Source organism: Triticum aestivum, chromosome 4A (genome assembly GCF_018294505.1).
Source record: "Triticum aestivum cultivar Chinese Spring chromosome 4A, IWGSC CS RefSeq v2.1, whole genome shotgun sequence".
Classification (NCBI taxonomy): Eukaryota; Viridiplantae; Streptophyta; class Magnoliopsida; order Poales; family Poaceae; genus Triticum; species Triticum aestivum.
Genome location: NC_057803.1, coordinates 590,338,335 through 590,364,996, shown reverse-complemented (window position 1 = coordinate 590,364,996; position 26,662 = coordinate 590,338,335). Strand labels below are relative to the sequence as shown.

The window sequence follows — 26,662 nt, the reverse complement described above, 5'->3', positions numbered from 1 at the left end:
GTAGAACTTTTGGGCAGTTCTTTAATTTCCAATGCATGCAGTTAAGAGATCCGAGCAAATCTGGCCACCCACTTGCTTCCGATATTGCCAAGAGCCTCTCGGTGTCTGCGCCATTTGGTTCTCTCAGGTATAGAGGTCCAAACACCAAGACCACGACAGTTGCAAACCTGACCATTGCATTTCCGCATGTGCTCTCAGACATCAGTAGATACTCGTCCCACGAATCAGCGGTCGTGCCATATGCAAGCATCCGTGGTGTGGCCGTGCACTTCTGATAACCAGAGAATCCAATCCTTCCCACGGTGTCTTTCTTCAAGATGAAGTAGTCATCAAAGAACCGGACCCCATGGTACGATCGAAGACAATTTTGTGCACCCGAAACCGGCGGCGGAAATTGTCAGCGAAGAGGGCATTGGGGAGCAAAGTATCCAGACATCAGTGTCAAATGGTCGCATGCCCTATTGCGGTTGAGCACTCGATGATCCTTAATCGATCCCTTGAAATTGAGAACATGCTCTTCCGCACGCTCCTCTTCTCCAAGGACAGTCTGCATCATCGCCATCTCATCCGTATAGCTCTTCTCGTCTGACAAGCCGTCTGACGACTCAACATAGTGCTCATATATGTACTATGTATCTGAATCCATTGCTTCAAAGAAGAAGGGACAAAAAAATTAGCTCAGCCAATTCAACGGACATTTGCCGGGCATGGTGAGCAGCATAGGAGCGGATGGTACCTGAGTGGTGGTCGGAGGAAAGGCTCATCCCGACAATAGAGAAGAACTGGCTTGGATCCCGGGTGTACAGCTGGAGGTGACGGACATGTCGGGTACCAGCAGGGGTGTGCAATGGTGGTGGAGTGACGGCAAAGGCAAGAGACAAAAAGGCAACGAGAGAAAATGGAAGGATGGAGGCGTGGTGTCTGAGAGGGATTTTTGATGGGCTGGGTGTCGGAGTCCTACGTGTCTGCTCTCCGAAAAAGTACGTCCGGACCGCTCGGCCGATCGATACATGCTCGTGTAGGGTGTCATAACACGTCTGGCAGACCGCACAATCCGGACGGTTTGAGGGTTCACTTTGGAGATACCCTAAAGAAGACGATCCGACTGTATGCGGGCGGTTTAAGTGTCCTTTTTGAAGATGCCCTAAAAAAGAACTGATTTCAGTCAATAAGCGGTTAAGATAATTCCAACATGTTACGCAACTTGCAATGTTTGAACAGGTTCTATGACTCGAAAAGACAGATGCTGCGGCACCTATCAAGTTAAGTTGTAGTTTCCAGTTTAAGGAAAAACATCGGTAGGGCAAGTACGAAAACTAAAAGGGAGCAACACAGACCTTGGCAAGAACATACATCCATGTTTCGATTCAACCGGAACTATTTGGGAACAATGATTTTTACACCCTCATCATTCTCGATGGGAACACAAAGAGAATATATCTCATTATGGTATAACTAACGAGCAAAAGATGAGTGTTATTAATCTATAATCTATACCTACTAATAAAAGAAATAGGTATTTTTAATCCGTTTTCTTATTTTATAGAAAAACCCCTAATGTTTTTGACATTAAATCCGCAATACATATTAAATGTTTTTTAAAATACTCATATCTTTTAAATCGTAACTTCAAATTTAACATGTTATATATGGAATTTGACTAGAAAAATATGTAGAATCTGAATATGATGTTATTTTTCCTGTTAACAATTTTAAAAATACTATTTAAGCTGTAATGTTAATCAACAATGCATTATCCGTCTTTTTTCATACCGGTACAAGTTCAGATTGTGGATGAACACCTCAGCAAAATCAGGATTGAACATGAAATTGAAGATAAATTTGCTAGAGACACCCAAAAAATAAGGATATGCATGACAAGAAATAAAAGAAGGACCCAATAAAAATGGGATGTCCGCTATAAAAGAAATAAAAGGGAAAATGCGGAGGAGGTCCGATAAAGATGAGATGTTGCGCTATTCTCCTATATATAAGAAGAAAAAAGAGAGGAGATGCATGAAAAAAAGGTAAAAAGGAGGCATGCATGACAAAAAATAAAATAAAAGACAAGTTTGATAAGATATAAATAGTGATGAAACAGAGACCAATACCTATGACATGTATGTCAAGAAATAGTGATGAAATAGGGGCGCAAGTATCTGCGTCCACAGGAGACCATACAAAAAATGTTCTTTTCCAGACAAAAAAAATCTCCTTTTATGATTAAAAAATCATGTATCTTTTAACAACTCTTCATGTATTTAAGAAATATGCATGTGAAAAAAGTGTTCAAGAGTTACCCTAAGTTGGTGATTCTTGAACTTGACATGAATAAATGCATGATCTTACCCGTTTCTTTGTATGGATTAAATCTACATGCAAGCCATGTTGAAATAGAACACATGTAGAATTTTAAACTGCGCTTTTATAGGTTAAGACCATCTTTGTTTGGGCCGTAGCTACAAGTTCTCAGATTATAGATTTTTTTTATAAATTAAGAGTGTGTGGTTTTTTTTCTCCCGTTGCAATGCACGGATCTTTTTGCTAGTCTAATAAAAAACCAACTAACCCATCTAATCTACTGAAAGGAAACAAGATCCAAGATTAAACTTGGGGTTCGAAGATCAAAGGGCTAGGCCGGCGTATGTCGATGAGGTTCTCTAGGGCAGGGATCGGAGGCTGCAGACAAGATCGGGATGAACTGATGGGCAAAACACAAGGAAATAGCCAGCAGCGGACCGAAGATGGCCGTGGGTGGTGTCAGTGTCCTTGTGCTTCCCGACTGGATCATACCAGCGCCATGCATGTGCACTGCATTGGCCAGCAGTGAAGAGGGCAAGGCCACGATGGCAAATTAAGATCAAATGGAACGCACATAGCACATGCCATTGATACGAGTCAGGGGTATGAAGATGGATGCTTGGCACGTCACACGGCCGCGTCAGTCATGGATTGCTCAACTGGTTTGGGCAAAAAGGTTTCGCTCGCTCACTAGAGCAAAGGAACATGGAGGAGACTGAGGTCGACGGGTCCGGTCCGGTCCTTTTTATAGATAGATAGATAGATAGACGATGCAAGCTAGTCTTGGAATTTCGATTCACACAAGAAACAGCCCCACGATGCATGGTTTGGCTAGCTTATTAATGGTTCACACAAGAAACAGCCCCACGATGGCTTGGCTTGGCTTGGCTACAAGAAACAGCACCACCAACAGCCAAAAGAAGCTGGTCCTTAGGCGCCATATTCTTTTGGAGATCCCGGAAATAATGAATGGTCCAACACTCCTATGTCGGAAACAGATATACACATATAAGGGAATCCATGATTTCCCACGCACGTACTCCCTACGTAAAAAAAAATATAAGAGCGTAACACAGTAAACAAAACACAAAAAATAATTTTCTTTACTGTGGGAGTATTATGCAAGGTTGGGAATAAATAAATCCCCAACACATAGCCAAGTCGTTTTTCCTTTCTGTAGCATAACAACACATATCTAGCAAAAAAATTGACTAGTAGAGGGTCTGCACTTGTAGCGTAATGGAGATGGAAAGTTCAATTATACATGAAGTGATCCAATTGCAGAACATTTCAGAAAAACAAAATAAAATGGGAAAAATAGTTTATAGTTGCGATTGGTTTACAAGGAATCATATGTCTTGGGTGACCAGAGCTATAGTGCTCCTTAACTCCAGTGAGATATGCAGCCAAATACAATCAATAAGAAACTGATCTTGTGTTTCAGAAGAAGAAAAAAATTGGTCCTCCAAGTTGTAATCAACCATCCATAGCAAAATATTTGCTCTTAGACAAAAAGTTACACGTCATCACTAACTTGCGATCCGGTAGGCTGTTGGATCCAAATAGCAATGGCGTAGATTTTTAACCCGCAAAAAAAAAAGCAATGGCATAGATTTTTAGTGACATGCCACCAGTAATGATATAGTGGTGACGTACCAAATATGTCAATGCCACCACTATTAAAAAAAATAGTGATGACATGGATTGAAAATGAGGCGCCACCAACTAAATTTGTGGCTAGCCCTTTTTTCCCCTAGTGCATCACCTCACCCTCCTAGACAACCTCAAGGAGACGTTCGCCAACCTGCGCGAGTACCAGATTAACCTGAACCCGGAGAAGTACGTGTTCGGCGTGCCACCTGGCCAGCCCCGTGGCTTCCTCGTCTCAGAGCGTGGCATCGAGGCCAACCCCGAGAAGATTAAGGCGATCGAGCGCGTGCGCAAGCCAGCTTGACTGCGCGAAGCTCAGAAGTTCACCGATTGCATGGCCTCTCTCAGCCGGTTGGGCGAGAGGGCTTTGCCCTTGTACCAGCTGATGAAGAAGACGACCGCGTTCAACTGGACCCCGCAGGCGGACGAAGCCTTCCGTGACCTCAAGTGCATGCTCTCCATCGCACCTGTCCTGGCCGCGCCGGCAGGGAAGGAGCCCATGCTAATGTACATTGCGGCCACCACCCGCGTGGTCAGCGTGGTGCTAGTGGTGGAGCGCCCGGAGGAGGCAAGGCGCAGCCGGTCTAGCGGCCCGTGTACTATGATACTATCTGAGCGAGATGTTCTCCCTCTTCAAGCAAAACTACTCCCACTACTAGAAGATATGCTACGGTGTGTATCTGGCCTCCAACAAGCTGAAGCAGTACTTCTAGGAGCACTCATCACCGTGGTGAGCATGGCTCCTCTCGGAGAGATCATCGGCCGCCGGGACGCCACTGGCCGGGTCACCATGTGGGCCATCGAGCTGGCTGCCCACACGATTTTCTACGAGCCTCGCACGGCTGTCAAATCCCAGGCGCTGGCTGATTTCCTCGTCGACTGGCCTAAACCTTCCAACCCAGCCGGCTCCGGCCCGTGGAAGCCGCCATCCTGGCGGTGGTGGAGGCACCATCCTGCGCATAACCAATTCTCACTTTCCTCCTGAGCGGCGACCTTCTTCATGCGTGATGGGCTAATATGACACATTAGCTTAGAAGATGCTAACTGAACAGGCTGCGCGATCCAAGCTGTTCATTTTGCTTTTAGAGACCTCCAATATGTGCATGCTTGCAGCCACTTGATTCTCTTTAATTACTTTCATTCCTGGCGGGGTGCGGTGACATTTTGATAACTAATAAATGTGTACGTGCAATGCATGTTAATATGAAAGTTATATTAGGTAGGATACCAATTCACCTTATTGCATGTTTATATTTGATAGAAAATTAGTTACACATTAATTATGTGGTTAGCACAAACATTGATATTTTTATGATATTAATTGCATGTTAAACATGTTGAGTGGTTTGATGTTTAAGATTAATTGGATCTGCCCCTTTGGTCTTTTTATATTTTGATGATAAAAATGAAAATGATGATTGGTTTGATGCCAAAAATTGACATGTCAATATTTTACAATTTTGTCAACCTAACATATTTGATTCTGACAGTGATATCCTCAGCCTATCAGGGTTCAAGTCCTGGTGCATTTTTCGGTGATGCGCGTTCCGTGGGAGGAGACGTTCTCGTCAACTACGAGGCACCTATGGTATCAAGATCATATGCCGACTCAGTCTCTCGTAGGTGCTCATAGGGATAGGGTGTGCATATGTGCGTTCATAGGGATGAATATATGTACGTATATATATGAGCGTTGTGTTCAATTTATCATTTTTGGCAATTTTGTCAACCTAATATAAAGTTATCAACTTATGGCAAGTCTTGCAATTGCCAACACGTGCGAACCAACCTGTGGTTGGATGGTTAGAGGGACTGTGGTATCCCAGCCCACCATGGTTCAAGTCCTGGTGCTCGCATTTATTCCTGGATTTATTTCAGGATTTCCAGCGATGCGCATTCAGTGGGAGGAGATATTCCCGTCGACGACGAGGTCCCTTCGGTGACTTCGTAAATTTCAAGATGTTATGCCGGCTTAGTCTTTCGGAGGTGCTCATAGAGGTAGGGTGTGCGTGTATGCGTTCATAGGGATGAATGTATGTGCGTGTATATGAGCGCTTGCGTTTGTATTATGTTCAAAAAAAAATTTGCCAACACGTTGGCTAGCCAAATTTTGGTTGTGAATCAATTACCCTGGGCGTATTTATGTCAACACACAAATGCAGATCGATGTGCTAAATAATCGCGTGATATTTTTGGCTTGCAGGTACGCTCGTACACAGCTATCCTCTTTTTCAAATTAACCGAGAAAACCCCCCAAAAAACATCACGTTGATTTCACCCATTAATTTACAGCATGTATAAATACACACAAGATTGGTTGCTTACCACGATAGTTCGTTGAGACACATCGTTCCTAGCGCTCTTCTTCGATCAAATCAGGAGAGTGTGCCACAGCTGATCATATTGGTGGTACTACCAACCATGGTATGCGTATGTTTCATCAGCTCAATATCTCAAAAGTATATATGCATGTGTAAATTTTGTTCCGATCAGCTGTGTATGTATACTCTTGATTGAAAACGGCAGAGGACTGCAGCACAACATGTCTCCTTGCTGCTGCTGCTCCTTGTGTCAATGGCCGCAGTTAGATCGACCGCCGGAGTGCAGCAAGGACAATGGTACAGCGTCATGGATTTCCATGCAGCTGGGGACGGCGCGACGAGTGATGTCGAGGTAACAATTGGAACACCATAACCTTTATCTATGATTCTGAAATCGTTATCATGTATGTTGCCCATCAGATTCAGATAGTTAATCTTTTGCTTATTTGTGCGCTGAAAGGCGTTCGAGGAGACATGGAAAGTAGCCTGCAGCAGCCACAGCAGCGAGGTGATCATGTACGTACATCCCCGCAGGAAAGGAAAGACATTCTTGCTGAACCAGACGAGGTTCAACGGACCCTGCAAGTCGCCCATCACCGTACAGGTCGGTTGACTTGACGATCGGTCCACTCTGAATAGTCTATCTTTTAATTGTGTAGTACTCCCTTCATAAAGAAATATAAGAGCATACTGGAATTGAGGTTAGTGTTTGTGCAGCTGGAGGGCGACGTGGTGGCGCCAAACTCCTTCTATTTAAAGCCATCAGACGTCCTGACCTTCTATGGCGTCGACAACCTGACGGTGAATGGGAGCGGCCAGATAGACGGGCGAGGCGCCCAGTGGTGGGATTGCTACAACCAAAAGGTAATTAAGCCCCAAATATATAGAGTATAGCTGTTGCTTCTTCAATATATATATTTATCTCCATATATTTGCAACAATCTAATCTGATATCTCTCTCGTATTGACAAAAATGCAATGACCGGCCAAGGGTATGTAAGCGTGCACTTACAGACACACAATACTTCCTCCCATTGTCCAACTAAAATAGAGATCCCTCTCGCAGTCGCTGTCGTTCGCGCACTGCAACAATCTACGGGTGACCAACATACGCCTCAAGGACGGCGTCGAAAAGAACATGATCATGTACGAGTGCACGCAGGTGCAGGTGCACAACGTCTCCATCACGGCGCCGGGCGACAGCCCCAACACGGACGGGGTCAATATGGGCTCCTCCAACCATGTAAACATCTCGTCTTGCTCTATGCACACCGGTATGTACGGATCGACAACCACCCTCCTTCCTTCAGATGGTACTAGTATATATTGCACTCTGTCTGGCCTCGAACGTAGGTATTTTGTGCATGCAGGTGATGATTGTGTGTCGATTCTATCGGGAACCACCAATGTTAACGTCACCAACACCACCTGCGGGCCTGGTCATGGCATCAGGTATACAAACAAACATACATACATACATACCACACCCATGCGTATATTGTACTCCCTCCGTCCTATAATGTAAGATATTTTTTGACGGTAGTATACATTGACCGTCAAAAAAGTCTTATATTATAGGACGGAGAGGGAGTAGTATATTAATGCACGCACGTGCATGCTCATAACCTTCTCTAGTGAGTAGCATACGTTGACCTTTTTGTATTCTGTATCTACGTATGTAGTGTGGGAAGTCTTGGAGGTGTTGCTGACGGCCCAACGCTGGTGGAAAAAATTACAGTGTCCAACTGCAGCTTCTTCAATACCACGACCGGTGTGAGGATCAAATCGTGGCAGGTAACATGCATCTACTGATGGTAGGCAGGTAACATGCATCTACTGATGGTCGATCCGTTTCTGTACATGTATGACTTCTTTCTTCTATAATGCAAAGGCAGAGCTCCTATTGTTCACGTCAAAAAACAAGCATCTACTAGTACGTACATGGTTGTGCCTTGCATGTGTTTAAAGATATAGTTACTGACGGTGGCATGCATACACATGCATGTTCCATGTACATATCATAGGTTACCTGCAAACCATATATAGTAGGTATATATATCCCCTAATATATACATATGGTATGATTCAATGGATACAGGGATGGCAAGGCACTAGCAACCGGATTCCTTTTCATCAAACTCAGAATGACTGCCGTCCGGTTGCCTATCGATATCGACCAGTTCTATTGCCCCCAAGGAAACTGTCCACCACAGGTGAGGGATCCTGTCCGCACCACCACTTGATCAATGGTTGCCTTAAAGAAAGAAGGGAACAATTTCTGAAATTGAACGAAACCCTATATATTGCTTTTGCCTTTGCAGGATGGTGGTGTGGCCATAACAGACGCTCGATTCGTCGACATCCAGGGGACGTCCTCAGAACGAGAGGCCATCAAGATCATGTGCAGCAAGAGTGTGCCATGCCACGACATCTACCTCAAAAACGTCAACCTCTCTTGGGGCCAACCACATTGCCCCGGCACAAGCTATTGTTCAGAATGCCCATGGAAGCGTCACGGGAACGGTGAAGCCACAAACACAGTTTGCTGGCAATTGATCACAAGTCGTTAATGGACATATACGACTAGGGAGCGGTGCTATGCTTACCTTACATGAGCGCCATGCAAGGCAGACTAGTGCTAAAATTATATTTGTTCAAATGATGGTTAATGCCATCCCACATCGTCATGCCTACATCCTCTCAATGTATTGTATGACCAACTAGTACTATAAGAGGTGTTGTCTATGGCAGCAATTCAGATTTTAGAGTGTCTCGCATGATTCCGATTCCGACGACCGGCCAAACATAATGTAGGGGTTGTTCACCACGCTTGCCGCAGGTGAAGTCTCACATAAACCTAGCCATGGTAACAGAATCAGTTTGAGCAAGATGCCATTGTATAGCTGCTAGCTCCAGCACACGGTGCATGTAGGTTGCATTGTCGTTGTGGATGGGAAAGAGAGGGGGCTTAGGGCATATCCAACGGTAAATCCTCCAACTCTAACACTCAAATATCATCATTTTCTCATCAAAATGTAACATCTTAAATATAAGTAGATATCCACCAATACATTTGACACGGAAATATACAATATTTAATAAACTAATTAATCTAAGGAGTCCTGGAAAACACCTCATTGGACACATCAGAGTGGGCAAACTCGGTGTCGGCTGGAGCAGCTGGGGCCCAAGAGGCGACTGGTGTGGCAGTGACGATCTTGGCTTTCTCGTTGGCATAGAAGCGTGCGTGGCCGCATCTCATCCTACCCACCTTCTTCTATTGGGCAGGCCGATCAAGGGTGGCACAGGTTTTGCATGCCGCGCCTTGGATCGGGCCTTGTGACAGGCCGCGAGCGCCTCCTCCTCTCCTTTGCACGGGGGATGGGACCACGCGACCCCGAGACGGAAGTGACACCGCCTGATGAGATCAAGGAAAAGATCAATGAACTTGAGAAAGTCTCCAAACCATGTGCAAATACAATTGGTCCAGAGATTGATTTTTATTGGATGATGAGCAAAGATCTCGAAGTCAAGGTGAATAGTCTCTACAGTAAGATGGATACCCTCTTTGATTTTACCACCCAGCTCTTTGCAGAAACCAACCTTCTTACGAAGTTGGCCACCGAGCAACAACGAGGAATCTCTGTGATGTGTCATTTCAAATGTATCGGTCTCGCACGCAACGTGAAGAAGGCGGAGGAATCCAAGGAAGCTAAGGAGGAAGGAACCTCGGCCAGACCCAACACCCGGTCTGAGGGCTGTGGACTTTTCTTGGCCACGCATCGGCGTTGAAGATGCCCTAGGTTCTCTTTGCTGGTCTGGCCTGCCATGCGTGCCAAATGCATGCATGCAAAGTCTGACAGCTGTGGACCTTTCTTGGCCACGCATCGCAGCAACAAGGACCAACGATACGTACCTGCAGAGTTCAAGTTCACCCCTACCTCTTCTTCAGCCAACCAGTGACTTGAGACTTGACTTGCACACACACTCATTTCAGATTTTTCAGGCATGCGCGGACTGACCAGACCACTTACGAGGAGAGACGTACCGGTTTGACACCGTGCGTGCAGTTTTGTGCCTAGCTCGGACAAATTAAGCTACGAAACTACTATGCAAACGACAAACGCTGGCCGATTTAGAGACGACACTACATCCAACGGATGTGCTACAGTGTATCCTATGCATGGATGGTTTGATTGACTGTATCGTCCCAAAATCGGCTATGCAGCATCGTCTGTGTAGCAGCACTCAATTAAGCTACACCAACTCGAGTTGACGATGCACCTAGCTACTAGCTAGGTTGATGAATGGTGAACGTGAGCAGCGTCTGGTCCGGTGTGTGACGCAACAGCTGCGATTTGGGACTCGGCTAGCGGCCGCTGCATGCATGTCCTGTCACGATTTCACCAGCACACGATCCACGAGACTGCATGCGCCTGGCTTTGGACTTGAGCGAGCTCCAGATGACTTGGCTACCGCGGCCGGACGAGATTGCATGCGTTTGCGCTGGAAATGTTTGCATGCGTACGTATTTGGCTACGGGTCAAATCAAGTCGGCGTGACGCGACTCTTCATCTATTGCTCCTCTATAGTCCACTAGCTAGCTGTAGCTAGGCCTCACTACCTAAGTGCCTGACTTGCTTTGCTTAAAGTTTGACTGCTGCTTTGGTTCTACTCTTCATCTCACAGTTTGCACTACCCAGCTGGTAAGTACGTACTAGATTACCTAGCTAATCAGAACGAATTTTGCGTCATGATCAGTTAGGATTCACCAGAACTCGTCAAGAAGCAACCTATAGCTGCCGTCTCCCCTAAAAAGTTAAGGTTTCCTTGCCTCCTGTCGGCGCCGCCGTCAGTTCGTCTATCTCCGGTGGCCTTAATTAGGGCCATAAGAGCAGAGTGGATCCTGGCCCTTGCCGTGAGAGGGGCTCCATTTTTAGATATTTCTTCAAGTTTTGTTAGGGTTTGTGTCCTATTCAAAAAAACGGGACGGCGGCGGCTCCCTGAAGATGGAATAAAATTCTCCCCTTCTAGTCCTCGTTTCGGTGGTGCTTGCAGCATCGTCGGTGGGTGTGTGGAGGTGTGTCTCCGGAGGATACGTTCATAGTTGTCGGTTCTCCCCGTTGGATACGTTCATAGTTGCCGGTTCCCCCCGTTGACGTTGTTGCCCGTTCTGAGACCATCCACATTTGCACGTGCCTGCGGCATCGCCTAATAATTATTTTTTAAGTGGGAATAAAACGTCTTCGAAATGGATTGAAAGTTGACGTGTGGTCTTAATATATTGTAGATAGACCGTTTGTCAAATTTCATCGCATTGAGAGGTCGTTTGATATCCAAATCGTTAAACTATAGCGGCACTACATAGCTAGTGAGCAAGTACAGGGATTGATCACCGAAATACATATTCTGTTGCATAATTAGGCCCCTTGTATTTCTATGATTATTAAGTTTCGTGACCTGCTTGCAAGCTAATCGATCTTGTGGCATATCCTCTTGAACTCCGCAAGGTGGTCGTCGAAGAGGGCCACGTAGGCCTCCATGCTGCCGTCGCCCAGGGTGGACGGCACCAGGAACAGGCTGCCCTCCATGGGGTAGTACGTCGGCATGACGCGGAAGGGCCCGCCGCCGCCGAAATTCAGGCCGTGGAAGTTGATCCCCAGCCACGCGTCCACCTCCAGGTCCGGGCACAGCACCGCCTGCTCGCTGTCCGCCGTTGAGACCAGCCCCTCAGCCTCCACAACGCCGGAGGAGGCAAGGTCCACGAAGGACCGGAAGTAGGCGTTGTCCACGTCCGCCACGGCGCGGTAGACGAGCTCCGCCGCGTGGCCCACCGGCCGGGACATGAGGTCGCCGGCGTCCGTGCGCGGGAACGCCCACAGGACCACGTTGCCGAAGTAGTCGCGCGGCATGGGCGGGCGCATGCGCGTCCGGCCGTTCATGGAGATGCGGACCTTGGTCGTCACGTCGGCGCCCAGGCCGCGCGCCGCGGTGATCGCGCGCCAGAGGTGCGCCACCACGCTCTGGAACGTCGTGTAGCCGCGCCGCGATGGCGGGAGCCCCGACGAGGCCCGCGCCTTGAGCCGCGCCACGAAATCCTTGCTCAGGTGCATCATGTGCACCTTCACCTTGTCGTGCCCCGCCGCGCCAAAGCCGATCTCCTCCTTCTCGTCCATCGTGTTTGGTGCCGGCGCCCTGTACTCCACCTCCCGATGCGGGAACTCCACGAGCGGCGGCTCGCGCGGCGCGAACCGGGTGCCGCGGTCGCAGACCGGGAGCGGCGACACCGGGAGCTGCCGCGTAGCGAGGCCCCACGCCGCCAGGAAGTTGGCCGTGGCCTGCCCGTCGGCGATCTGGTGGTGCCCTGCGAAGCCCACGGCCAGCGACCCACAGGAGAAGCGAGTCAGCTGCACCTGCACCAGCTCCACAGGGCCGTCGTCGATCCTCGGGTGCAGCCGCCTCACCTCAGGCGACGGCCCGGACGGCACGGACACCGCCATGGGCGCGTCCACCTTGGCCTCCACAAAGCGCGCCCCGGCGTCGTTCAGTAGCACCGACCGGCGCCCGTCGGGACCGTCGCCGATCTGCCCGGCCCACTCCTGGTACACGGCGAGCGCCTTGGCCAGGCCCAGCTCGACCTCGCTGTTGGGCGGGTTCGGCGGCCGGAACGCGAAGATGATGGCGACGTGCTCCCCGTACGTCACCTTGTCGAACACGGAAAGCGGCACCCACTGCGCACGCTCCGGCGCCTCGCCGTCCTCGTACAGCGGCTTGACGATCTTGGAGCTCTCGATCTTAACCTTCATGCTGGTGCTTACACTGTCAGCCTCTCGAGATCTCTGTTTGATTTTGCTTGCACCAATGTGCATGCATGCATGACGTACGTACTCTGATCTGAGTCCGAGTGAGGAGCGTACGTGCTTCACTCCTTTGAGTCCGTGTCACTGGCTAGCTGTAGTAGCTTACAACAGAGACGATATGCTATATATGGAAGCAAGGCCAGGCTATGTAGCCTCTTTTTTGCGGACAAAAATGTGAACGTAGAACGGAAAATTGAGACGCGTATGTATCCCGTACTTACGTAGAGACATTGCTTTTGAAGACATGATCGAACTGGCCCAGCTCGATCGTCTACGTACGTCTTCGGAGTTTCACATGTTGATCTGATTAAACGTCTGGCTAATTAGTTTAATTCGATATCTCAAGTCTCAACCATATATATACTGTATTTCGTGTGCGCCATTCTCTCATTAGTTAGTTAGCTTCTCGATCGGCGACTCTCGCCTGTTTGCTTACCGCAGCAGACAACGATAGAGTTTAGTGCAGGAAATTACGTACTTTACGTAAATTTCATCTGGTGCATGCCATTGTTAACTCTCGCCAGGTAGCTTAGTACATCTCGTTCGTGGGAACGGAGTGTCCGAGGTTGGCTAGCTTGTCTTGTCTGAAAGAGTGGCGGCGTTCCGGAGTTTTGCAGGGAAACAACGATGCGATGGTGCATTGCATGCATGCCGCTGCCAGACACACACACGATCTAAAAATCGAATTCTAGTGCTAGCTAGTGCAGCAAACTGTGAGAGCATGCATGCATGCATGCATGCATGGATTCGATACGGTTACGTAGTACTAGACTACTAGTACGTACGGCCGGAGCAGCAGTCAAATTTTAAGCAAACAAGTCAAGCATTGAGGCAGTGAGGAGTTGATCGAGGATATATATACTACTCCCTCCGTTCATAAATATTTGTCTTTCTAGACATTTCAACAAATAACTACATACGAAAAAAAATAAATGAATCTACATTCTAAAATATGTCTACATACATCCGTATGTGGTAGTCATTTGAAATGTCTAGAAAGACAAATATTTGATGAAGAGTCGCGTCGCGCCGACTTGATTTGACCTGTAGCCAAATACGTTTCTGCCAAACATTTTCTATACTTCTATACTATTATTAAAAGAGCAAACATAAACTCCTCTAAAGCCACACAACAAACTGTACACGAATTAATCAGGACCCTTCGATTAAATAAAGTTAAAAACATCCTACTGTCCATATTACACCGATGGTTAGCTAACCAGATCAACGTCTCAGATCGAATGTTCTGCCAAGCAGACGCTATGGTCTGTGAATCGTACGCGCTCGGCAATCCTCGATCCCCACGGCCCACCCCGCCTAATTTGCGGAAAGCAATTAGTCCGTGATCTCCCTCACACGATCCCCTTAATTGTGGAAACAACCGGATATTTTCCTTCTTTCTCTCCACCTCTTTCTTCCAAAAAGAAAATTGCTCCCTTCCCTTGCCCGCTCACCTCTCCCCACGCCCCGTTGCCTGTAGGTTGTTTGCCGCCGCCCCACGCGACGCAGGAGGGGATCTCCCATGCTTTCCGTCTTCTCTCATCCCCACGACAAGCGCGTGGCAGAGGGTGGAAATGGTGACCACCATCTCTCTCCTCTCCCTCGCCCCGCTCCGACTCACCCACAGCCGCATCAACCATCTCCGTGCCCGGTGGGGGCATGGGGAGTAGGCTGCTCTTGGTGCTCGACCGGGCGCTCACCGACGAGCAAGACTATCACGAGTGCGCCCAGGTGCAGCACAAGGGCATGGAGGCGGACGTCCTGCTACTGCCTTGGTCTCCACCCCATCGTCGTTGCCTTTCCCCTTCCTCCTCTGGCCCTGAGACATCTTGTTGTTGTGTCCACCACGTCCGGTCTTCGTCCGGCCATCCAATCTCCTCCTTCCCTATGAGGTATGCATGAGCAGCTAGATAGGTTGTTTCTTTCTCATCCACCGCGGCATCAATTCTCTGTCTTGTCAAATCAAATCTATCAATTCCACTAGGGTATGGATGGGGCCTTCACACGATTTCTTGGCCAGATCACCCCTTGGGTGTATTGTCCATGGCAGGATCATGCATGTTGTTGTGCTCCTTGATTCCATTTTCTGGATGATATGTGTACGATTGGTGCGCTATCTTATCTTGTGTGGTTACAAATTCAGGTTCTTTTACAATGGATGATGTATGATAGCTTGGTGTTTTTTATTATGGTAATAATAATTAATTAGTACTATGCATCTGAATACCCTTGTGCATACAATTGTTGTATATTTGCAGAATTTGATAGATAGATTATAACTGTTGCTCTTTGTAGATTTTGTACGAAGGAGAGAAGTCGAACCATGGGGAAGATAAAGGCGGCCGCTAAGCCACCCCCTAGGAACCGGATGCACAAATGCGATACGGTCTTTTCCTGCCTATTCTGCAGTCATGGGAGCAGCGCTGAATGTCGGATGATAGTACCATCTTCACGTATTTTTACCGTTAGTTGGTTTATACTAGATGGTTATCTATCCATTCAACATTGTAACATGCCTTCATTTTTCTTCAATGATACAAATTAAGAACTTGATTGGTGAGGCTAATTGTCAAATCTGCCAGGAAAGCTTCAGCGCCACTGCAAAATGGTATGTCCAAATCATACATAAAACTGCATACTGTACCTCCTAACATGGAAGTAGATGCCGTACTGATTGGCTCTCAGCTAGAAAATTCCACACCAGGCATCTCATTTGGCTTTGTTCCATCTCAACCTAATTGATTGCAACTCTGGGAACAGAGTATAGCTCATGTATAAATTTCGTACAACCATGTCCATTTCATATACTCTTGGTGGCTTAGCCATTCTAATCAACTATATTACTCCCTCCTTTCCAAATTACTCATCGTGGTTTTACTCGCCGTGGTTTGAACTAAAACCACGATGAGTAATTTGGAACGGAGGGAGTATAATACAGCATAACTGAGGTAGTAACTCATGCAGGGTTATATACGGATTCGGTTGCCATTAAATGATGTCTGTAAGATGGAAATCAATAAATAGCGTCCATGCCATCATCTCCCCATATACACTTGCACTGAACACCAAACATGGCTGCTACTTTGATTCAGAACGGGTCTTGCCTAATTCTCTTGATCAAAGCATTGTACTACACTGCTACCCTGCATGAAAACAAAAACTTAGATTTTGTACATTTCCTTTGCTATTTCTCAGTTCTCAAAATCCCGGTTTTTGTTTGATTAACCGGTGAGGCAAAGCTTATGCTTCCGTTTCAAAATCATAGTTTTTTTGTTTTCAAAATCATAGAAAATCCATGGCATCTCTCACAAAGTCACAATGCTTGTGTGTTCGATGATTTGAAACAAATAGAACACTTTTTGGTCACAGGAGCACCCCTCCGCCTATTGTTCTTAGCACAATCAAAAATAAGGCAAAGCGTTTGGGTCACTGCGGGTGCCAAAAAATTAGGGACAATAACATGAAAGAGTAACTTTTTGGTTATAAGTGTGTCTATTTTAACACAAACTCTGTTATCTTCTCAGTTAATCGATATGGTGAAGCTTATGCCTCCTTTTGAAAAAAATAAAAATTAACTGTTAGAGATATTACCATAATGCTATTTGATTACTATTATGGATATGTGATCATTGACTCTTTGCCTTTTGTACATTTGATGATATATTTCAATTGCATTGCATAACTTTATTTTACGATGAATACCAAGGTGCAAATTCCTGGCTCCGCCACTGCCTGCATTCATGAAAATTTATGAATGGGACAATCTTTTGTTCTGGTGTATCAAATGTCTTTGAACATCCATGCATTGAGACTGAAATGAATGCAATGATAGTTGGCATTCACGCTTCAGGTATGAGATCAGCTCAATAATTTCCAATTAGGTATCTTTCTTTGAACAAAGGGGTGGATAGGAGAACACGGTTTGAACCCCTCTGTAGAATGAAATTTTTTCATGATACATAGTTCACAATTTTCATAACTTAAATACAAGTAGGTTCCAGTTGCGATTCCAATGTATAATCCGATTAGTTTTTACTCATGTTGCTTTGTCATCCTCTTTGCAAGCATGTGATTTGATTCCGCATATTTATTTGACATGTCCGGTTGTATTAGGTAACCTATATTTTAGTATATGTACATTTAATCTTGTGATTGTATCTCCATGAAGAATTGTCAATTTCACGTGACATATTATCTTGGAAATGTTATATATGTGTGAGGTTTGGCATGCTATTGGAAATTAAAATAAAGGGTCTTGAAATTGTGTCCTTCAGTTTTACCTTATTGATGTTTTGTTTTTAATGAACATTAGTCGAGATGTGCATAGAAGAAACATGAATGTTAGCATCTTGTTACAGCATAGTTACTTTATGGGATATGATTAAGTAACTAATGTAAGACATGAAAATACGCGTCTACTCTTGCAGTCTGTTTCCTTGTATAAAATTTAATGCAAAATTTAATGCTTCAACAAGTTCATATGCTAAATATCTTTTTTTATTACTTTGTGATATAATGTATGGACATATTATCTGTTGGTAACTATCGGGAACATCGTTTCATGTATGGCAGCAGGGAAGGATAAATTTGAAGCTTTGCAGATTGTATGCCTGGGTGAGAGTGAGGAGGATAGCTGACTCTACATTGTGTAAATTATTGTGTATCCACAGAAGTAGGAAGGATGCATTCCATGCCCTTAATGCATGGGTGAGCGAGTTAGGAGGAAAACACATTGTACATTTTTGAATTTGTGGTGTATCGAGGTCCTGAAGTTCATGCAACTATTCTACGGTATTTTCGTTGGTAAATTTGTTTCTCACACATCTTGTTTGCCTCTTTAAATTGTTTGAAATAGCCTATGATATATTTGGTCTTCACATTTTTAGCACTTTATTTACTCTTGATCGACCATCTTGACATTGTTTGATTGCATTCCTTTGAACCTTCTTGACCATCTTACATCTCATAATATATAAGACAATGTGCATATGATATAGTGAACAACTATTGTGATCCTTTATATGTTATCGAAATGCGGATTTTTGACAGTTCATGTATGTGCATGATGCTTGGATAGTGCCCACTAGGTAGGGCTTGCGTTTGGTACTGATTTAGTATACCCCATAGAAGTAAGATGAGATACACATTTTGTTGTATCAACAAAGGATAAATCATCAAGATGTCAGCTCAATGAGTACAAAAATCATTGCACATCATGCTTGTAGATATACGAGGACTGAAACTATGAGCTTAGAAATTAAAATTCTGAATTATACGTGCGTTGCACGTGCACGCTTACTAGTCACAGCAAGGTCTCCCCTCGCCGAGTCCCAAATCGCAGCTGTTGCGTCACACACCGGACCAGACGCTGCACACATGCGCATTGTCAACTCTGGTTGGTGTAGCTTTGTCCGAGCTGGGCACAAAACTGAATGCATGGTGTCAAAGAATTGGGGCCACGACCGCCACCTGTACGTATCCACTATGCACCACGTGCAGCTTACTCATGCGTCGTCTCGTCAGTGCGCGCATGCATGCCTGAAAATCTGAATCAAGTGTGTGTGCAGGTCAAGTCTCAAGTGACTGGTTCGCTGAAGAAGAGGCATGCATGGGTGGTGAACTTGGACTCTCGTACTACTCCCTCCGTTCCAAATTAGTCGTCGCAGAAATGAATATATCTAGAACAGCGTTGGTCGTTGTTGCTGCGATGCATGCGTGGCCAAGAAAGGTCCACAGCCCTGAGACTTTGCATGCGCTTGTTTGACAGGCAAGGCAGGGCAGGCGGCTGGGGCGAGCAAAGGGCATCTCCACGTATCTGGACGTTTTTTACTGTCCAAAACGGCGTCGTAAATCTGGGAATTCACGCAAACCTAATGCAAATTTAGAGGAGGTTTGCGGGAGGATGGAGCGGGCACGTGGTGCGCCTCATGCCTCCGATCGTTATACTAGCTCTGTTGAACATTAACCCAACAGACACGTGGGACTCAGTTTGGAACTTAACCTGTCCAGCCAAGTTGCACGTGGGACTCTGTCGTGCTATTTTGACGAACAAACATTTGAAGATAAACCCGAGCCGCCCTGCGTGCAACTTGGCCCGAATACAACAAGACACCTACTGTTTGAATGCAAGGCTGACGTGGAGGTTTGGAAGCTCCTTGGGATCGATGAGATCATCAAAAAGGCCTTGCTAGTCGACAAGGCAGGTGAAGTAAATTTGGAGCATCTGTTGTGCGTTCCTGAGCAAGATGTCCAAGTGCTTGCTTGGGCTACCAAAGTTGAAAGAAAAAGTGGTGACACCGATGACAGCCTGCTACTTGTGGTATGAGCACTGTAAGTTGACACACAGAGAAGGAACACGAAATGCTACTGAAATTAATATGGCAGTGAGATGTTTGGCAGCTAACTATATTATCTCATACAGTCCTAAGGCCAAAGTGAGATCAGCCGCTTGGTTGAAACAAAGATATGACTACGTTAAGGTAAACATTGATGCAGGTTTTGATGTGGACACGCTCCAGGGACGGTTCATACGAGACCATCATGAAAAGTTCATTGCAGCTGCAAATGAAAAGATTGATTTTTGCTTTGACTCATTCACGACGAAGGCAGTTGCAGTGAGGTTTCGAATGAACCTGACACGTACAGTTGGATGCAGTAAGATCGAGGGGAAAATATCTGGTGCTACCGTCTCTTAGGTGCTACCGTGAAACGGGCATCCGAGAGCCATTGGATCTCATATCCGACGACATCTAAGAAGCTATTGTATCTGCGCGTAATTTTCAAACTAGAATGACGTTGTTTGACCGAAAACTACCAAAAATTTCTAGAGTGTTTGACAAAAAAACTACCAGTTTAGGGGTCGGCGTCCCACAGAACTACCACTTTTAAAATTTTGACCGAAAACTACCGAAAATTTCTTAATCTGTCCCTAGAAACTACCAGTTTCGGTTGATGATCGTTTAGACTATTTAAACAGAAAACTGACAGGACTGGCCCGGGCGTTTGAGGCTCGTTTAAGGCGCCCGTCTGGGTCAAAATTTCGTGGCCGATCAGTAACTGGCTTATCCGCCTGGGCGTTAGAAGCAGGTTTGGGGCACCCGGCTGTAGATGCTCTTAGGGAATCTCCATGGCGGTGCCATAAAACACCCGCAACCGTTTGAACGGACGCATCGGGACGTTTTTTTACTATCCAAAGCGGTGTAAAATGTCGGATGCGTTTGCGTGTCCGAATTCCCATAAACCGAATGCAAAGTTAGAGGATGTTTGCGGGAGTATGGACCGGGCATGTGGTGCGCCTCATGCCTCCGATTGTTATACTAGCTCGGTTGAACATTAACCCAACATACACGTGGGACTCTGTTTAAGGAAATACAGCTCGGACTAAAATCCATCCAAACAGCTTCTTCTATACATAGCAAATTTTCATCTTTTTTGCCACAAATATGTTTTCTGGTATTCTTTTCATGAAATTTCACACGAAAGTAGATTGGAGACCCAAGTTTGATATCCCTAAATCCCTTTTTCTTTTCTTGGTATTTTTTTCAACTTAACATTCATATAGGGGCTGGAGCACCCCGGTGCTACAAAACCTCTTCCGGCTGTAGATGCTCCAATAAATTTCATAGGTTGCATATATGCTCTTCTCAATGGGTAGTAATTACTGTAAAATTATGGAGTAAAAGATGGAATTAACTGATGAGCCTAAAGGTGTTGGAAGGAGTAGGACAGGACAGCATCACATCTGTTGTTTATCACTCCCTAATTCCAAGTTTAGAGGGTGGTTTGATAATTCTGATGAGTGTTGTTAAGCCTGTACACGTGTTCCTATCCTATGTAGTCATATATCTCTTATAAATGCAAATACCTGAGGCAATAGTGGGCAGAAAAGAGTTGGCTGCGTGCTGCAGGTGGGAACGTCTTGTGGGCCCTATGTGCATATGGACACCACCATCGCCATCCCTCCACCTTTCAAGTTTTCGTCGCATCTCTTTATTTTAACCATCCCTCCGACATAATCAATCAATAGTCAGAGACTCATAGTAACTGGTTCCTCAGGCCACCACCAGCGCCATTGATTGTCTTTGCAACGGTGTGTGTCTGCTCCTTGTGATTTCAAAAGTAAAAAAATAAAAAATTGTTAGGTCCACATATATACTGGTGTTGAACAGAATCAAAGAAAAACAAATTTACCTCCTAGCCTCCTACTCCCTCCGTTCCAAATTACTCGTCGCAGAAATGGATGTATTTAGAACTAAAATACATATAGATACATCGATACTTGCGACAAGTAATTCGGAACGGAAGGAGTACAAAAGTTGGAGAATAACACTGTTGGTAATGAGTGAGTGAGAGAGAGAGGGGGGGGGGGGGGGGGGGGATATGTCATGGGCGTGGGTCCTGATGTAGGCGAATGGAGACACCACTGTGGTCTGTAGCCAAAATCGACCCTTCAATCATAGTTCACTCACCAGAAAAGAAAATGCAGTCACAACACACGCGATCCCTTGATTTGGAATGAACTTGCCACCTTTTTACCATATATCTTAGTGACCCTACCACTGATTTGGAAGCAGCCTACCAGTCTTCAGACCAAAAGTAGACAAGACCACATGCAGGTAACTTTTAGGCGATGCCGAGCTCCTTTCCTCGACCCTCCTTCTGCTCCATCTTGTAAGCAGACATGGAAGCAGCAGCAGACGAGGAGAGGCCCCTGCTACATCTGCAACCGCTGCTTAATCAGGTATACTATCTTACACTCCACTTCTCTTCTTCTCTTACTCCTTGTCAGTCCTCCGCGAGAGATTTACAGTTTCAATTTTCCAAACTGGATGTCCTGGTACTGTGATGTATGATGTAGGTTCAGAATACACCAGCGATGGATCTGTTGACATCAACAATTAGCCTGCTCTGAAGCACAACACAGGCAATTGGAGGGCGTGCTACATGATTTTAGGTACCAGACAAGAGCGATTCACTCATGCAAACTGCTCCTGTTTTTTCTCTTCTTCTCTTTTTGCTGCTGACCCCCTCAACGCATCTCAGGCGTCGAGTTTTGCGAATGCGTCGCCTTCTTTGCAATCGCGTCCAACTTGGTGACCTACCTCACCACGGTGCTCCACGAAAGCAAGGTCGCCGCCGCGCGGGATGTCTCTGCCTGGGTTGGCGCATGCTTCCTCGCGCCACTTATTGGGGCCTTCTTGGCTGACACATATCTGGGAAGATACTGGACGATGGTTGTTTCCCTTCCGGTCTACACCATTGTAAGTACGGCTAGCACAGCACGGCTAACCCACCAGATCTCTGTAATGATAATTGCGACTCTCAACACTGCAAATTTGACAGGGGATGCTCGTGCTCACGGTCTCAGCATCAGTCCCGACATCCTACTACCATGGTGATGTTCATCATGCTGTGGTGGTGTACCTAGGACTTTATCTTGCCGGGCTTGGGAGCGCTGGCATCAAACCCTGCGCGTCGGCCTTCGGTGCCGACCAGTTCGACAGCGGGGACCTGACAGAGCTGGAGAAGAAGGGCTCCTTCTTCAACTGGTACTACTTCCTGCTCAATCTCGGCTCCCTTCTGTCGAGCACACTGCTTGTTTGGCTGCAGGACAATGGTTGGTGGGGGCTTAGTTTCGCGATCCCAACGGTGCTCATGGCCTTGGGCCTAGCAGTGTTTGTTGGTGGCTCCAGAGTGTACAGGTTCAGGAAACTGAGAGCAAGCCCATTCACGAGCATCTGTCAGGTGCTCGTTGCGGCCATCAGGAAGTGGCATGTGCAACTGCCAGATGATATATCGTCCTTGTACGAGCCGACCAGTTCGTCATCAGCACCTGAATCAAGTCACAATATTCAGCATACGAATCAATTCAGGTACTTCAATTATTGCATTACTAAAATCAATCCATAGTCTAAATTTGACATTTAGAAACAAGTTATTTCATTGAGCTATGACATCTTTTTGTGCAATTGTGAGGTGTGACATCTTTTTTGCAAGCACAAAAGATATCAGAAAATGAGTAGCGTTTTGGTGACCGAGCACCATGGAGCCCTTTATTTTTGAAAAATTCAAAATTCAAACTTTTTAACTTCAAAAATTTCTGAAAATAAATATGCAACTATACACGGATGAAATGTATGTGCATGTAAAAATTCAAGATGAAATACTTCGAAATGCGACCTACACAAAAAAGACAAATTTCTGAACTTTGAGGATGAATAGTAACATGTGTTAAAAAGCCTCAGATTTGTCTTTTTTGCACAGCCTTCATTTCAACGTATTTCATCCTAAAAATTTACACACATGTGTGTTATGCCTCCATGTATATCTGTAATTTTTTTCAGATTTTTTGAATTGTAAAAATATGAATTTTCATGAATTTTGTGTTTTTCAAAAACCGGCCTCCATGGAGGCCGAGCTCCAAAAGGCATTTTCGTCAGAAAATTTGCTACAAAACGATATCTAGAAACTGCATCTATGAGTAGACTTAAAGTGCGAGACCTTACCTCTTATATATAAGTTATAATTATGTGATTGCATTCTTCAGGTTTCTAGACAAGGCTGCCGCGGTGCTGCCCCCGTTAGACAAGACATGCACGGCGTTGCCGATGTGTTCATGGAGTTTCTGCACAGTGACCCAAGTTGAGGAGCTGAAGATACTGCTACGGATGTTACCCGTCTGGGCGTCGTTCGTGATCTTCTACTCAGTCGCTGGGCAGAGCGCATCGACATTTATCGAGCAGGGGATGGTCATGGACAACCACGTCGGCCAGTTCGCAATCCCACCTGCCTCCCTCTCTATTGTCAGCGTGTTCAGCGTCCTTATTGGGGTTTTCATCTACGAATCCGTGCTAGTGCCACTCGTGCGGCGTTATACCGGCAAGGCGAAGGGCTTCTCGCAGACGCAGCGCCTAGGAATTGGCTTTGCACTGTCCATGCTGACCATGGTGTACTCAGCAATGCTTGAGATGAAAAGGCTGGCCATCGCGCAAGCCAGTGGCCTGGCAGACCAGAATGTGCCTGTGCCAGTGAGCATTCTGTGGCAAGTTCCTGCATATGTCAGCAATGCTTGACACGTCTCCGGTCAATAACCAATAGCGGGACCTGGATGCCCATATTGGCTCCTACATATTCTACGAAGATCTTTATCGGTCAGACCGCATAAGAATATACGTTGTTCCCTTTGTCATCGGTACGTTACTTGCCCGAGATTCGATCGTCGGTATCCAATACCTAGTTCAATCTCGTTACTGGCAAGTCTCTTTACTCGTTCCGTAATACATCATCTCACAACTAACATCTTAGTTATAATGCTTGCAAGGCTTATGTGATATGTATTACCGAGAGGGCCCAGAGATACCTCTCCGACAATCGGAGTGACAAATCCTATTCTCGAAATACGCCAACCCAACATCTACCATTGGAAACACCTGTAGTACTCCTTTATAATCAGCCAGTTACGTTGTGACGTTTGGTAGCACCCAAAGTGTTCCTCCGGCAAACGGGAGTTGCATAATCTCATAGTCACAGGAACATGTATAAGTCATGAAGAAAGCAATAGCAACATACTAAACGATCGGGTGCCAAGATAATGGAATGGGTCATGTCAATCAGATCATTCAACTAATGATGTGACCTCGTTAATCAAATAACAACACATTGTTCATGGTTAGGAAACATAACCATCTTTGATTAACGAGCTAGTCTAGTAGAGGCATACTAGTGACACTCTGTTTGTCTATGTATTCACACATGTATTATGTTTCCGGTTAATACAATTCTAGCATGAATAAGAAACATTTATCATGATGTAAGGAAATAAATAATAACTTTATTATTGCCTCTAGGGCATATTTCCTTCAGTCTCCCACTTGCACTAGAGTCAATAATCTAGATTACACAGTAATGATTCTAACACCCATGGAGCCTTGGTGCTGATCATGTTTTGCTCGTGGAAGAGGCTTAGTCAACGGGTCTGCAACATTCAGATCCGTATGTATCTTGCAAATCTCTATGTCTCCCACCTGGACTAGATCCCGAATGGAGTTGAAGCGTCTCTTGATGTGTTTGGTCCTTTTGTGAAATCTGGATTCCTTTGCTAAGGCAATTGCACCAGTATTGTCACAAAAGATTTTCATTGGACCCGATGCACTAGGTATGACACCTAGATTGGATATGAACTCCTTCATCCAGAGTCCTTCGTTCGCTGCTTCCGAAGCAGCTATGTACTCCGCTTCACATGTAGATCCCGCTACGACGCTTTGTTTAGAACTGCACCAACTGAAAGCTCCACCGTTTAAAGTAAACACGTATCCGGTTTGCGATTTAGAATCGTCCGGATCAGTGTCAAAGCTTGCATCAACGTAACCTCTTACAGTGAGCTCTTTGTCACCTCCATATACGAGAAACATATCCTTAGTCCTTTTCAGGTATTTCAGGATGTTCTTGACCGCTCTCCAGTGATCCACTCTTGGATTACTTTGGTACCTCCCTGCTAAACTTATAGCAAGGCACACATCAGGTCTGGTACACAGCATTGCATACATGATAGAGCCTATGGCTGAAGCATAGGGAACATCTTTCATTTTCTCTCTATCTTCTGCAGTGGTCGGGCATTGAGTCTGACTCAACTTCACACCTTGTAACACAGGCAAGAACCCTTTCTTTGCTTGATCCATTTTGAACTTCTTCAAAATCTTGTCAAGGCATGTGCTTTGTGAAAGTCCAATTAAGCGTCTTGATCTATCTCTATAGATCTTAATGCCCAATATGTAAGCAGCTTCACCGAGGTCTTTCATTGAAAAACTCTTATTCAAGTATCCCTTTATGCTATCCAGAAATTCTATATCATTTCCAATCAGCAATATGTCATCCACATATAATATCAGAAATGCTACAGAGCTCCCACTCACTTTCTTGTAAATACAGGCTTCTCCAAACGTCTGTATAAAACCAAATGCTTTGATCACACTATCAAAGCGTTTATTCCAACTCCGAGAGGCTTGCACCAGTCCATAAATGGATCGCTGGAGCTTGCACACTTTGTTAGCTCCCTTTGGATCGACAAAACCTTCCGGTTGCATCATATACAACTCTTCTTCCAGAAATCCATTCAGGAATGCAGTTTTGACATCCATCTGCCATATTTCATAATCATAAAACGCGGCAATTGCTAACATGATTCGGACAGACTTAAGCATCGCTACGGGTGAGAAGGTCTCATCGTAGTCAACCCCTTGAACTTGTCGAAAACCTTTTGCAACAAGTCGAGCTTTATAGACAGTAACATTACCGTCAGCGTCAGTCTTTTTCTTGAAGATCCATTTATTCTCAATTGCTTGCCGACCATCGGGCAAGTCAACCAAAGTCCATACTTTGTTCTCATACATGGATCCCATCTCAGATTTCATGGCCTCAAGCCATTTTGCGGAATCTGGGCTCACCATCGCTTCTTCATAGTTTGTAGGTTCATCATGATCTAGTAGCATGACTTCCAGAATTGGATTACCGTACCACTCTGGTGCGGATCTC

The 26,662-nt window shown here is 45.7% G+C and overlaps 1 protein-coding gene and 1 pseudogene across 1 annotated transcript; both read left to right on the top strand.

The window, feature by feature from the left end:
• The first annotated feature begins 6,579 nt into the window (after positions 1-6,579).
• Positions 6,580-8,828, top strand: LOC123083958 (probable polygalacturonase At1g80170; annotated as a pseudogene).
• A 12,869-nt stretch (positions 8,829-21,697) lies between these two features.
• On the top strand, positions 21,698-24,320 carry LOC123082420 (protein NRT1/ PTR FAMILY 8.3). The gene is made up of 5 exons (XM_044504746.1): positions 21,698-21,872; positions 21,990-22,085; positions 22,175-22,392; positions 22,475-23,004; positions 23,679-24,320. The coding sequence occupies exons 2-5, from the start codon at positions 22,076-22,078 to the stop codon at positions 24,202-24,204; spliced, it is 1,284 nt and encodes a 427-aa protein (XP_044360681.1). The 5' UTR covers positions 21,698-21,872; positions 21,990-22,075; the 3' UTR covers positions 24,205-24,320.
• The last annotated feature ends 2,342 nt before the right edge of the window (positions 24,321-26,662 follow it).

Coding starts and splice junctions, on each gene's coding strand:
- LOC123082420 (XM_044504746.1), top strand. Junction 22,393..22,474: donor CCCTTCCGGTCTACACCATT/GTAAGTACGGCT, acceptor CAAATTTGACAG/GGGATGCTCGTGCTCACGGT. Junction 23,005..23,678: donor CAGCATACGAATCAATTCAG/GTACTTCAATTA, acceptor TGCATTCTTCAG/GTTTCTAGACAAGGCTGCCG.